The 12,905-nt window shown below is 42.9% G+C and overlaps 1 protein-coding gene across 13 annotated transcripts in view; it reads left to right on the top strand.

Annotated features, from left to right (window-relative positions):
- LOC133648204 (protocadherin beta-16-like) overlaps window positions 1-12,905 on the top strand; it is a 191,420-nt gene that overhangs the window by 140,350 nt on the left and 38,165 nt on the right. Inside the window, exon 1 of one of the 13 annotated variants that reach the window (XM_062044043.1) lies at window positions 835-3,517. The exons of 11 other annotated variants lie outside the window; for them this stretch is intronic. In XM_062044043.1, coding sequence (XP_061900027.1) covers window positions 1,070-3,517 — 2,448 coding nt within the window. In that variant the 5' untranslated portion in view covers window positions 835-1,069. Of the gene's footprint in view, window positions 1-834; window positions 3,518-12,905 lie in introns of those variants that run through there. One more of the 13 variants, XM_062044048.1, reaches the window with a different exon arrangement.

Below are 12,905 nucleotides of genomic sequence, written 5' to 3' on the forward strand. Positions count from 1 at the left end.
ATATTACTGAAATGTTTCAACAATAATGTTGATTTAAAGTACAGACATTTAACATTATATATTAATTAATATTAGTGAAATGGTTTCAACAATAATGTTGATTTAAAGTAGTACAGACATTTAACAGCTGGTGTTTGACATAAGTCCCCTGGGACAGATAAAGACGAATATCATCCAGTGACACCACCATTTTCAGGAGATTTGGATTTATCGATCGCTGGCAATGACGTAAGAGGAAATGACGTAAGTAAGAGGAACTGACGTTAGCGGAAATTACCCCGGAAGTAAATGGGGGTTAGTAAGGTTTTTGTGATGGGAAGAAAATTGGCGTGACAGCTGTCGAAGCAAGATAGCCGAAACTTGTCAGGTACAGAACTTTACCTTAATAGCCTATAAATCAACCATTTATAAAAAAAAAAATGTTTGGTTTGGCTCAACTTTCAATTATATTTGACGTTCCTTTCAATGTCTGCAGTGCTTTTCTGTTCTGATGCCTGAAACTTTCAGTCTCCTGTTTGCAACTAGCGCCCCCCCGCGGATGAAAAAGAGCGTTACCAGAAACACTTGAATGACATTCCAACAAACTTCTGGGTGTCTCTTTGTTTTGTTTTTTGTTTTTTAAGTGTACTTCTCGTGGAAGCCACACTTTATGCTTCATTCCTTATCATTCCACTTTGTATTTGGTTTCCCCCACAAACTTTAAAAAGTGAGGAAAATAGTTCAGTGAAAGAGGAGACAATGAAAAAAGTTTCCACTGAGGAGTGTGTGTGTGTGTTTGCGTGTGTGTGTGTTCCAAAGAGGGGAAGGCCTCTGTGCTCTCTCCCCGCCCACGCGTGGAGTGAGGCGGGGAGAGAGGGAGTCAGAGCCGGGAAGAGAGCGGGGAAAGTAGTTTAGTTTTTCCGGCCTGGTTTTCGCGTAAAAGTCTGCGCGTCATGATCGCGTCCAAACTGCCCGTCGCTCGCCTCTTCACGCGGATACGCTCCCCACGGAACGGGACGGCCTCGTCTTAACGAGCCATGGACACTGAGCGGTGAGGAGGGGGACAAGTTGCCAAAGTTTTCCCCGGACAATGGAGTCCAGACAGAGAAGGAGCCATCTGTCGCGGCTGTGCGTCTTGGCGGCCTGCCTCTCCTGCGCCTGCGCCCAGCTCAGCTACTCCGTGTCGGAGGAGCTCAGTCCGGGCTCCATCGTGGGCAACATCGCCGCGGACCTGGGCCTGAGCGCGCAGGGCATCGTCCGCAGGGGGCTGCGGGTGGTCTCCGACTCCGGCACGGACTACTTCGAGGTGAGGCCGTCTAGCGGGGATTTGGTGATCAAGCGGCGGATTGACAGGGAGCAGATGTGCGAGTTGAGCGCGTCCTGCTCGCTCCACCTCCAGATCCTCCTCTCGGATCCTCTGGAGAGCCAAAGCGTGGCGGTGGACATCGTGGACGTGAACGACAACGCGCCGCGCTTCTCCACCAGCAGCGTGTCTTTGGAGGTGTCCGAGGCCGCCGCGCAGGGCACCAGGTTCCGCCTGGAGAGCGCGCACGACCCGGACGTGGGGGCCAACTCGTTACGCACGTACCACCTCGCCGCCAACGACTTTTTTATACTGAATGTAGAGGCGAAAAGTGACGGCAGCAAGTTTCCAGAGCTTGTGGTGGACAAACCTCTAGACCGGGAGGCGCAGGCCTCCTTTGAGCTGCTCCTCACGGCTGTGGATGGAGGACAGCCGGAGAAATCCGGCTCCACCCTCCTCATCATTAAAGTCTTGGATGTAAACGACAACGCGCCCATCTTTGATGAGCCTGTCAAGAAGGTCAGCCTGTTAGAGAACGTGGCGCTTGGCACTTTGGTGACAAAACTCAACGCCACCGACACAGACTCCGGTCGCAACGGGGAAATATCATTCATGTTTAGTAAATACACGCCTGAGCGCGTCCTGAAACTCTTCACGGTGGATGCTAAGAGCGGGGAGATTCGGGTGGACGGCGAGGTGGACTACGAGAAAGCCGCGGCGTATCACATCACCGTGCAGGCCAGAGACGGGGGCGCCCCGGCCATGGAGGGCTCCTGCAACGTCGTCATCGACATCACGGACGTCAACGACAACGCGCCGGAGGTCACGCTGACGTCGCTGACGAGCCCCATCAGAGAGGACTCCGCCCCGGAGACGGTGATAGCGCTCATCAGCGCTCGGGACCTGGACTCTGGCAAGAACGGGGAGGTTAGCCTGACCATCCCGCCAGGCCTGCCCTTCAAACTCAACTCGGCCTTCGCCATGCACTACAGCCTCACCACGGCGGCCGCCCTGGACCGTGAGACGGCGTCCGAGTACACCGTGGTCATCAAGGCCACCGACGGCGGCTCTCCCCCCTTGGCGTCACAAACCACCTTCGTGGTGAAGCTCTCAGACGTCAACGACAACGCCCCCACCTTCTCCCAATCCTCCTACTCTGTGGACATCCCTGAGAACAACGCCCCGAGTTCCCCCTTCACCTCCGTCTCAGCCACCGACCCAGACCTGGGGGACAACGCCCGCATCACCTACTCCATCCTGCCCGGCATGGTGCAGGGCTCACCTATTTCATCGTACGTCTACATCAACGCGGAGAGCGGCCACATCTACAGCATGCGCTCCCTGGACCATGAGCAGCTGAAGGCTTTCCGCATAGAAGTCCAAGCCCGGGACGCGGGGGCGCCCCCGAGGACCGCAAACGTGACCGTGCACGTGTTCGTGGTGGACGTGAACGACAACGCGCCCTGGATTGTACACCCCGCCTTTGCCAAGGAGAAAGGGCTGCAGCTAACGGTGCCCCCCTCTGCTGGGCCGGGGTACCTCATAAATAAACTTGTGGGGGTGGACGCGGACAGCGGGCACAATGCCTGGTTGTTTTACTCCATCACCCCCGGCCCGCATGCTGGCATGTTCCGAATCGGGGCGCACACCGGGGACCTCCGCACAGCCCGGAAGTGGGCCGAGGAGGACGAGGGCTCCACCTACGACATAGTGGTCATCGTCCAGGACAATGGCGAGCCCCCTAAATCCAGCTGGGTGAACATCACAGTGACGGTGGAGGAGAGCGGCGCCGCCAACGACGCTCCGGCAAGACCCCACCACACCCCCTTCTCCCCCCACACCGGGATGTCAGACATCACCTTGTACCTCATCGTCTCCCTCGCCTGCGTGTCGGGCGTGGCTTTTATCACCTTCGCCGTCCTCATGGTGCGCTGCTTGAGGCACCGCGACCCGTTGGCGGGCGACTCAGACTGCTGCTACTGTTGCTACGGCAACCAGCGCTCCGGCCGCTACCACCAGAGGCCCGGCAAGGACCTGCACCTGCAGCTCAACACGGACGGGCCCATACGTTACATGGAGGTGGTGGGGGGGCCCCAGGACGCGCACACGCGCACTTATAGACCCTGCTACTCCACCATATCCAGCAGGAGTGACTTTGTGTTCATGAAGACGCCCATGCTGAGTCACAACAACACCCTCAACACCACCCTCAGCAGGAAGCACCTTATGACCGAGGTGAGGATGATGATTGGGAATGGTTAGCGGGGTCACAACATTAGGTACACCAAAGAAAGCTGCCTTTTCAAGAAGGAAATGCTCACTGAGGCGTTGATTCCACAATATTTAAATATATACAGTACATCAGGGGTCACCAACGCGGTGCCCGCGGGCACCAGGTAGCCCGTAAGGACCAGATGAGTAGCCCGCCGGCCTGTTCTAAAAATAGCTCAAATAGCAGCACTTACCAGTGAGCTGCCTCTATTTTTAAAATTGTATTTATTTACTAGCAATCTGGTCTCGCTTTGCCCGACATTTTTAATTCTAAGAGAGACAAAACTCAAATAGAATTTGAAAATCCAAGAAAATATTTTAAAGACTTGGTCTTCACTTGTTTAAATAAATTCATTAATTGTTTTTTACTTTAAATTTGTCTTGCTTTTAGAAAGACAAATTTAGAGAAAAAATACAACCTTAAAAATGATTTTAGGATTTTTAAACACATATACCTTTTTATCTTTTAAATTCCTTCCTCTTCTTTCCTGACAATTTATATCAATGTTCAAGTAAATGTATTTTTTTTATTGTAAAGAATAATAAATAAATTGTAATTTAATTCTTCATTTTAGCTTCTGTTTTTTTGACGAAGAATATTTGTGGAATATTTCTTCAAACTTATTATGATTAAAATTCAAAAAAAATATTCTGGTAAATCTAGAAAATCTGTAGAATCAAATTTAAATCTTATTTCAAAGTCTTTTGAATTTCTTTTAAAATTTTTGTTCTGGAAAATCTAGAAGAAATAATGATTTGTCTTTGTTAGAAATATAGCTTGGACCAATTTGTTATATATTCTAACAAAGTGCAGATTGGATTTTAACCTATTTAAAATATGTCGTCAAAATTCAAAAATTAATCTTAATCAGGAAAAATTACTAATGATGTTCCATAAATTCTTTTTTTAATTTTTTCAAAAAGATTCAAATTAGCTAGTTTTTCTCTTCTTTCTTTCGGTTGAATTTTGAATTTTAAAGAGTCGAAATTGATGATAAACTATGTTTCAAAATTTAATTGTCATTTTTTTCGTGTTTTCTCCTCTTTTAAACCGTTCAATTAGTTACTAATTGAACGGTTTAAAAGAGGAGAAAACTCGAAAAAAATTATTAGTAACCCTTCGCATTAATCAGTACCCAAGAAGTAGCTCTTGGTTTCAAAAAGGTTGGTGACCCCTGGTGTAGCCACTCCCCTATAGCCAATTATAACCACCTCCATTTCAGCAAATAAACGGCATTTCTTAATATCTAAAATGTCATTATCATGTACATTATCATTATTTTGGGAACGATTAGCGGGGTCACAACATTAGGTACACCAAAGAAAGCTGCCTTTTCAAGAAAGAAATGCTCACTGAGGCGTTGATTCCACAATATGTTCATTTTAATTATATACAGTACAGGCCAAAAGTGTGGACACACCTTCTCATTTTAATGTGTTTTCTTTATTTTCATGACTATTTACATTGTAGATTGTCACTGAAGGCATCGAAACTAAGACACCTGTGAAGTGAAAACCATTTCAGGTGACTACCTCTTGAAGCTCATGGAGAGAATGCCAAGAGTGTGCAAAGCAGTAATCAGAGCAAAGGGTGGCTATTTTGAAGAAACTAGAATATAAAACATGTTTTCAGTTATTTCACCTTTTTTTTGTTAAGTACATAACTCCACATGTGTTCATTCATAGTTGTGATGCCTTCAGTGACAATCTACAAAGTAAATAGTCATGAAAATAGACTAATTGAAATGAGAAGGTGTGTCCAAACTTTTGGCCTGTACTGTATGTATTTGTGTATATTATATTAAATAAATAGGGAAGTGCCAATCCGTGAAAAAATATGTTATTGCCAATTTCGATCACAAACGCCCGATGGCTAACAGTGTATTTATTTTAGTCCCACTGTTGACAAGTGGCTAGCAGCTATGTGTCTCCACACAGTGTGTAGCCACTCCCCTATAGCCAATTATAATCATCAGCAAATAAACGGCATTTCTTAATATCTTTAATGTCATTATCATGTACATTATCACTGCAGGACGAGGCTTAACATGTTAAGACAGGAGCGGGCATGCTAATGGCTAAGCTAACCGCTAAGCTAGCTTCAAACAACAGCAAGAAAGAAGTGTTTAGAAAAGGTTAAGAGGTGTAGTGTACAGTTATTAACATGAAATTAATAAGCAGATGAATATAAGTCTAGAATAATATAACAACTGTGTGTACAGTCAGTACAGGACACGTAGGAGGCCGGAGTCGATACCAAGGGTAGTAGTATCAGTATATGATCGGTACTAGGGGTCAATATTTTTGTTTATGCTTACAAATTCAGGAAGTGATTTATTGGACCCAGGAGAACTTTGAGGGCAAAAACCAAAGGATTTAAATAAGTAGTATTGATAGTTTTTGCTTTAGTTTTTATTTATTTGTACATGTTGGTCCTTATTTATGTATAGTTTTGCTCAAACTATTGTATGTCATCAAATAGGATAAGGAACTATTTAAAATAATGTGTTGCTGGCATTAAACTGTCAATAGCACTCACCATAAATACATTTAAATAAATGTACAGTTAACACATGTGATCAATATCAGAACTGGCAGCATCCCTAGAAATAGTCAATCATCTTCAACTACAACATCAATACAAAACATTTCATCCAAATCTGAGCATTATTATCTTGCAGATGCGGCTGTAAATGGTGCAGGTCTATCTAACAAAGTGGCCATCTTGTTAGTGCCTGTGCAAGACGTATAAACGTCCCTTTAGTTGTGCCGACTTGTCCCACGAGACGGTTTTTGCTGCGTTTTTAATACGGCAACTAGCCAACGGAAATGGAAGAACCACGTGTGCTTCCAGCAGACGGAGGTTAGAGGAAGTGCTTGCTTTGAGGCTGCAGAGGAAGAGCACTGCAGAGATGGCATCTGAAGGGCAGGAAGACGGAAAGAAAATAGCATAAGGAGTAAAGAAAAAAAAGTGTGGTCGAAGAGGAAGTCACGGGGTCATTGGCGCGACCCCTCACTTCCTGTTGTCCACTGATGGTTAATTAGGTGAAGGTTCGGTGTCAAATGTATTAAAAGCTACTTCCTATAAAGCAGACCTGGGCAAATTAAGGCCACATGTGGCCCGTTAAGCGAAGGTTAAGACTTTCCCCCACATTTTTTTTTTAGATCTTTAAGATGGAAAGTGTAGCTGCCATTATGATGTGCAGTAAAGTTTCCAAATTACCATAAGTCTTGAACTATACAAAGTAAGGGTGTAACGGTACACAAAAATTCCGGTTCGGTCCGTACCTCGGTTTAGAGGTCACGGTTCGGTTCATTTTCGGTACAGTAAGAAAACAACAAAATAAACATTTTTGGGTTATTTATTTACCATCCATCCATCCATCCATCTTCCTCCGCTTATCCGAGGTCGGGTCGCGGGGGCAGCAGCCTAAGGCAAGGCAAGGCAACTTTATTTGTATAGCGCTTTTCATACACAAGGCAGACTCAAAGTGCTTCACAGACAACAAAGTGAAATGAAAGAAAATAAAAGCAACATTAAAATGCAGACAATAAAAATAAAAACAGTGCAGACGTTAAAAGTTAAAAGATTAAAAGATTTAGCTGAAAGCTAAGGTGAACATAAAAGTCTTCAGTCTAGTTTTAAAAGTAGTCAGAGTTGGGGAGAGTCTGACATCTTCAGGAAGTTTATTCCAGCTATTTGTTGCATAGTGACTGAATGATGATCTCCCTTGATTTGACTTTACTCTTGGAACCGCTAACAGATTGCTCTCAGAAGATCTTAGTGATCTAGAGGGCTTATATAGTGGGAGCATATCAGTGATATACTTGGGCCCTAGACCATGTAGTGATTTATATGTGAGCAGGAGGATTTTGAAATCTATTCTCTGATGTACAGGGAGCCAATGTAAGGATTTAAGAATTGCTGTAATGTGCTCACATTTTTTGGTCTTTGTTAGAACTCTAGCAGCAGCGTTCTGAACAAGCTATAGCTGCCTGACAGTTTATTTGGGAAGACCTGCAAGGAGACCATTACAATAGTCTAGCCTACTGGTAATAAAGGCATGTACAAGTTTTTCAAAGTCTTGAGCTGACATGAGCCCTCTAAGTCTTGTTACATTTTTGAGGTGATAGTAGGCCGATTTTGTTACTGATTTGATGTGACTGTCGAAATGTAAATCAGAATCTAAAATAACCCCAAGATTTCTGGCTTTATTTGAGGTTTTCAGGGACAGTGATTGAAGGTGTTGGACGACTTTAAACCTTTCTTTTTTAGCACCAAAAACAATGATCTCAGTTTTATCTTCATTTAGTTGTAGGAAATGTTGGCACATCCAGTGTTTGACTAAGCAGGGAAGCCCAGACTTCCCTCTCCCCAGCCACTTCGTCCAGCTCTTCCCGGGGGATCCCGAGGTGTTCCCAGGCCAGCCGGGAGACATAGTCTTCCCAACATGTCTTGGGCCTTCCCTTTGGCCTCCTACCGATCGGACGTGCCCTAAACACCTCCCTAGGGAGGCGTTCGGGTGACATCCTGACCAGATGCCCGAACCACCTCATCTGGCTCCTCTCCATGTGGAGGAGCAGCAGCTTTACTTTGAGCTCCTCCCGGATGACAGAGCTTCTCACCCTATCTCTAAGGGAGAGACCCAAACTCATTTGGGCCGCTTGTACCCGTGATCTTGTCCTTTCGGTCATAACCCAAAGTTCATGACCATAGGTGAGGATGGGAACGTAGATCGACCGGTAAATTGAGAGCTTTGCCTTCCGGCCCAGCTCCTTCTTCACCACAACGGATCGATACAGCGTCCGCATTACTGAAGACGCCGCACCGATCCGCCTGTCGATCTCACCATCCACTCTTCCCTCACTCGTGAACAAGACTCCCAGGTACTTGAACTCCTCCACTTGGGGCAGGGTCTCCTCCGCAACCCGGAGATGGCACTCCACCCTTTTCCGGGCGAGAACCATAGACTCGGACTTGGAGGTGCTGATTCTCATCCCAGTCGCTTCACACTCGGCTGCGAACCGATGCAGTGAGAGCTGAAGATCCTGGCCAGATGAAGCCATCAGGACCACATCATCTGCAAAAAAGCAGAGACCTAATCCTTATAATATTTATTTACCAAATTTGCAAAATCTTCCACCAAAAAATATTTTTCTTAGTGGAATATTTGATGTGAAGTAATGGGAACCTTGGATAGGTCAATAATTCATAATAACATTGATTCTGATTCAATATTATGTTTTGAGCAATGACAGTTTGAAAGAAAAAAAACACAGTTTTGTTTTACTAGTCAACATTGCAACTTTTTCTCAATTACATTTAACCTTTAAGCTTTTTTATTTCACTTATGTTTTTGTTTATTTTAATAGTATTTTTAGAATGTGCCGTGGGCCTTTAAAACATTAGCTGTGGGCCGCAAATGGCCTCCGGGGCACACTTTTGACACCCCTGCTATAGATAATAAATAATTAAATCTATGGATAAAAAGCAGAGCCTGGCGACGCATTCGTGTTTATCATAACTCTCTCTCTCTGTCTCTCTGTCTCTGCCCCTCCCTCACCAATGCTGCCTGCGCACACCTCCAAAATTTGTTTTGTTTTTAACCCCTTCTTAACCCTGAACGTACACTACCGTTCAAAAGTTTGGGGTCACATTAAAATGTCCTTATTTTTCAATGAAGATAACTTTAAACTAGTCTTAACTTGAAAGAAATACATTCTATACATTGCTAATGTGGTAAATGACTATTCTAGCTGCAAATGTCTGCTTTTTGGTGCAATATCTACATAGGTCCATTTCCAGCAACTATCACTCCAGTGTTCTAATGGTACAATGTGTTTGCTCATTGGCTCAGAAGGCTAATTGATGATTAGAAAACCCTTGTGCAATCATGTTCACACATCTGAAAACACTTTAGCTCGTTACAGAAGCTACAAAACTGACCTTCCTTTGAGCAGATTGACTTTCTGGAGCATCACATTTGTGGGGTCAATTAAACGCTCAAAATGGCCAGAAAAAGAGAACTTTTATCTGAAACGCGACAAGTCTATTCTTGTTCTTAGAAATGAAGGCTATTCCACAAAATTGTTTGGGTTACCCCAAACTTTTGAACGGTAGTGTACATTGAAAATACACGCAACCCTAACTCAAAACGCCGGACATTTGAGGCATTTAAGAAACTCCGCCCTGACAGCCCCGCAAAAGACGACATGTCCGGTGAAAAGAGGACGTATGGTCAGTCTATCGTAGCCCGGTAGCTGCTAGCATGCCGTGTGTTGTGCCTCGTTGTGCATTGTTTACACAACATGCGTTACGCTACCTAATATGTCCGTGTGGAAACTCGTTCGGTACACCTCCGAACCGAACCGAATCCCCCGTACCGAAACGGTTCAAGTTCAATACAAATACACGTAACGTTACACCCTTAATACAAAGTATGTCTATGGTTGGAATCTGCGATTTTGCATGATATACCAGTTACTATGGTGATCTAATGAGTTACTATGGCAATCTAATGAGTTACTATGGTAATGTAAGTCACAGCAGCTCAGACGAGGCACCAAGCAGTGTGGGTGGGGAGTGTTTCCACAGAGCAGGGGTCACCAACGCGGTGCCCGTGGGCACCAGGTAGCCCGTAAGGACCAGATGAGTAGCCCGCCGGCCTGTTCTAAAAATAGCTCAAATAGCAGCACTTACCAGTGAGCTGCCTCTATTTTTTAATATTAACAATATATCAATATATATCAATACAGTCTGCAAGGGATACAGTTATTAATATTAACAATATATCAATATATATCAATACAGTCTGCAAGGGATACAGTTATTAATATTTACAATATATCAATATATATCAATACAGTCTGCAAGGGATACAGTTATTAATACTAACAATATATCAATATATATCAATACAGTCTGCAAGGGATACAGTCCGTAAGCACACATGATTGTGCGTGCTGCTGCTCCACTAATAGTACTAACCTTTAACAGTTAATTTTACTCATTTTCATTCATTACTAGTTTCTATGTAACTGTTTTTATATTGTTGTACTTTCTTTTTTATTCAAGAAAATGTTTTTAATTTATTTATCTTATTTTATTTTATAATTTTTTTTTAAAAGTACCTTATCTTCACCATACCTGGTTGTCCAAATTAGGCATAATAATGTGTTAATTCCACGACTGCATATATCGGTTGATATCGGTATCGGTTGATATCGGTATCGGTAATTAAAGAGTTGGACAATATCGGATATCGGCAAAAAGCCATTATCGGACATCCCTAGTTTCGTTTGATTGTAAAATATGTGGATGGAGAGGGGGTGTGACGTTCATATGTTGTCAATATTCAGTGTTTTATCCTTCATAGTTAATATTGTAAATCCCACATTCTTTGGGTGTCGCATTCAGTAAAAAAATGTAAAATTCCATTTCGTTTTGTAAGGCGGTCTGTCATAACTTTGTTTAGCATTCAATCAGACATTATTGTGAGGTTTTGTATTAGTGTTCTTAAAAATAGATATACCGGGCCCCCAGGCACATTTTTTTTCTCTAAATTTGGCCCCGGGTCAAAATAATTGCCCAGGCCTGCTATAAAGGGAAAAGTTCAAGTTAAAGTAGCAATGATTGTCACACACACACTAGGTGTGGTGAAATGTGTCCTCTGCATTTGACCCATCACCCTTGTTCACCCCCCGGGAGGTGAGGGGAGCAGTGGGCAGCAGCGATGGCCGCGCCCGGGAATTATTTTTGGTGATTTAACCCCCAATTCCAAGCCTTGATGCTGAGTGCCAAGCAGGGAGGTAATGACTCCCATTTTTATAGTCTTTGGTATGACTCGGTTTGAACTCACAACCTACCCATCTCAGGGCGGACACTCGAACCCAGGGGTCACCAACATGGTGCCCGCGGGCACCAGGTAGCCCGTAAGGACCAGATGAGTAGCCCGCTGGCCTGTTCTAAAAATAGCTCAAATAGCAGCACTTACCAGTGAGCTGCCTCTATTTTTTAAATTGTATTTATTTACTAGCAAGCTGGTCTCGCTTTGCCCGACATTTTTAATTCTAAGAGAGACAAAACTCAAATAGAATTTGAAAATCCAAGAAAATATTTTAAAGACTTGGTCTTCACTTGCTTAAATAAATTCATTACTTTTTTTACTTTGCTTCTTATAACTTTCAGAAAGACAATTTTAGAGAACAAAATACAACCTTAAAAATGATTTTAGGATTTTTAAACACATATACCTTTTTACCTTTTAAATTCCTTCCTCTTCTTTCCTGACAATTTAAATCAATGTTCAAGTACATTTATTTTTTTTATTGTAAAGAATAATAAATACATTTTAATTAAATTTTTCATTTTAGCTTCTGTTTTTTTGACGAAGAATATTTGTGAAATATTTCTTCAAACTTATGATTAAAATTCAAAAAAATTATTCTGGCAAATCTACAAAATCTGTAGAATCAAATTTAAATGTTATTTCAAAGTCTTGAATTTCTTTTAAAATTTTTGTTCTGGAAAATCTAGAAAAAATAATGATTTGTCTTTGTTAGAAATATAGCTTGGTCCATCCATCCATCCATCCATTTTCTACCGCTTATTCCCTTTGGGGTCGCGGGGGCTCTGGAGCCTATCTCAGCTACAATCGGGCGGAAGGCGGGGTACACCCTGGACAAGTTGCCACCTCATCGCTTGGTCCAATTTGTTATATATTCTAACAAAGTGTAGATTGGATTTTAACCTATTTAAAACATGTCATCAAAATTCTAAAATTAATCTTAATCAGGAAAAATTACTAATGATGTTCCATAAATTATTTTTTTAATTTTTTCAAAAAAATTCGAATTAGCTATTTTTTCTCTTCTTTTTTTTGGGTTGAATTTTGAATTTTAAAGAGTCGAAATTGAAGATAAACTACGTTTCAAAATTTAATAGTCATTTTTTTCATGTTTTCTCCTCTTTTAAACCGTTCAATTAAGTGTAAATATCATTAATTATTAATAATAACATAGAGTTAAAGGTAAATTGAGCAAATTGGCTATTTCTGGCAATTTATTGAAGTGTGTATCAAATTGGTAGCCCTTCACATTAATCACTACCCTAGAAGTAGCTCTTGGTTTCAAAAAGGTTGGTGACCCCTGCTCTAACCACTAGGACACTGAAGAAGTCCAACGTTGCTGTTGTCTTTTTGTGAGCGTTAAGTGTGACACTAACGAGCGCCGCTAGCAATTGTGGGTAATTTTAGAAATGAGCGGTGAGTCTTGTTGATGACTCACCTTCAATGTAACATCCACAGATATTCTTTTGTGAGCGTGTTGCTTCAACGTTGTTAGCTGGTCGTGT

The sequence above is a fragment of the Entelurus aequoreus genome, linkage group LG04, assembly GCF_033978785.1.
Source record: "Entelurus aequoreus isolate RoL-2023_Sb linkage group LG04, RoL_Eaeq_v1.1, whole genome shotgun sequence".
In the NCBI taxonomy this organism is placed as follows: domain Eukaryota; kingdom Metazoa; phylum Chordata; class Actinopteri; order Syngnathiformes; family Syngnathidae; genus Entelurus; species Entelurus aequoreus.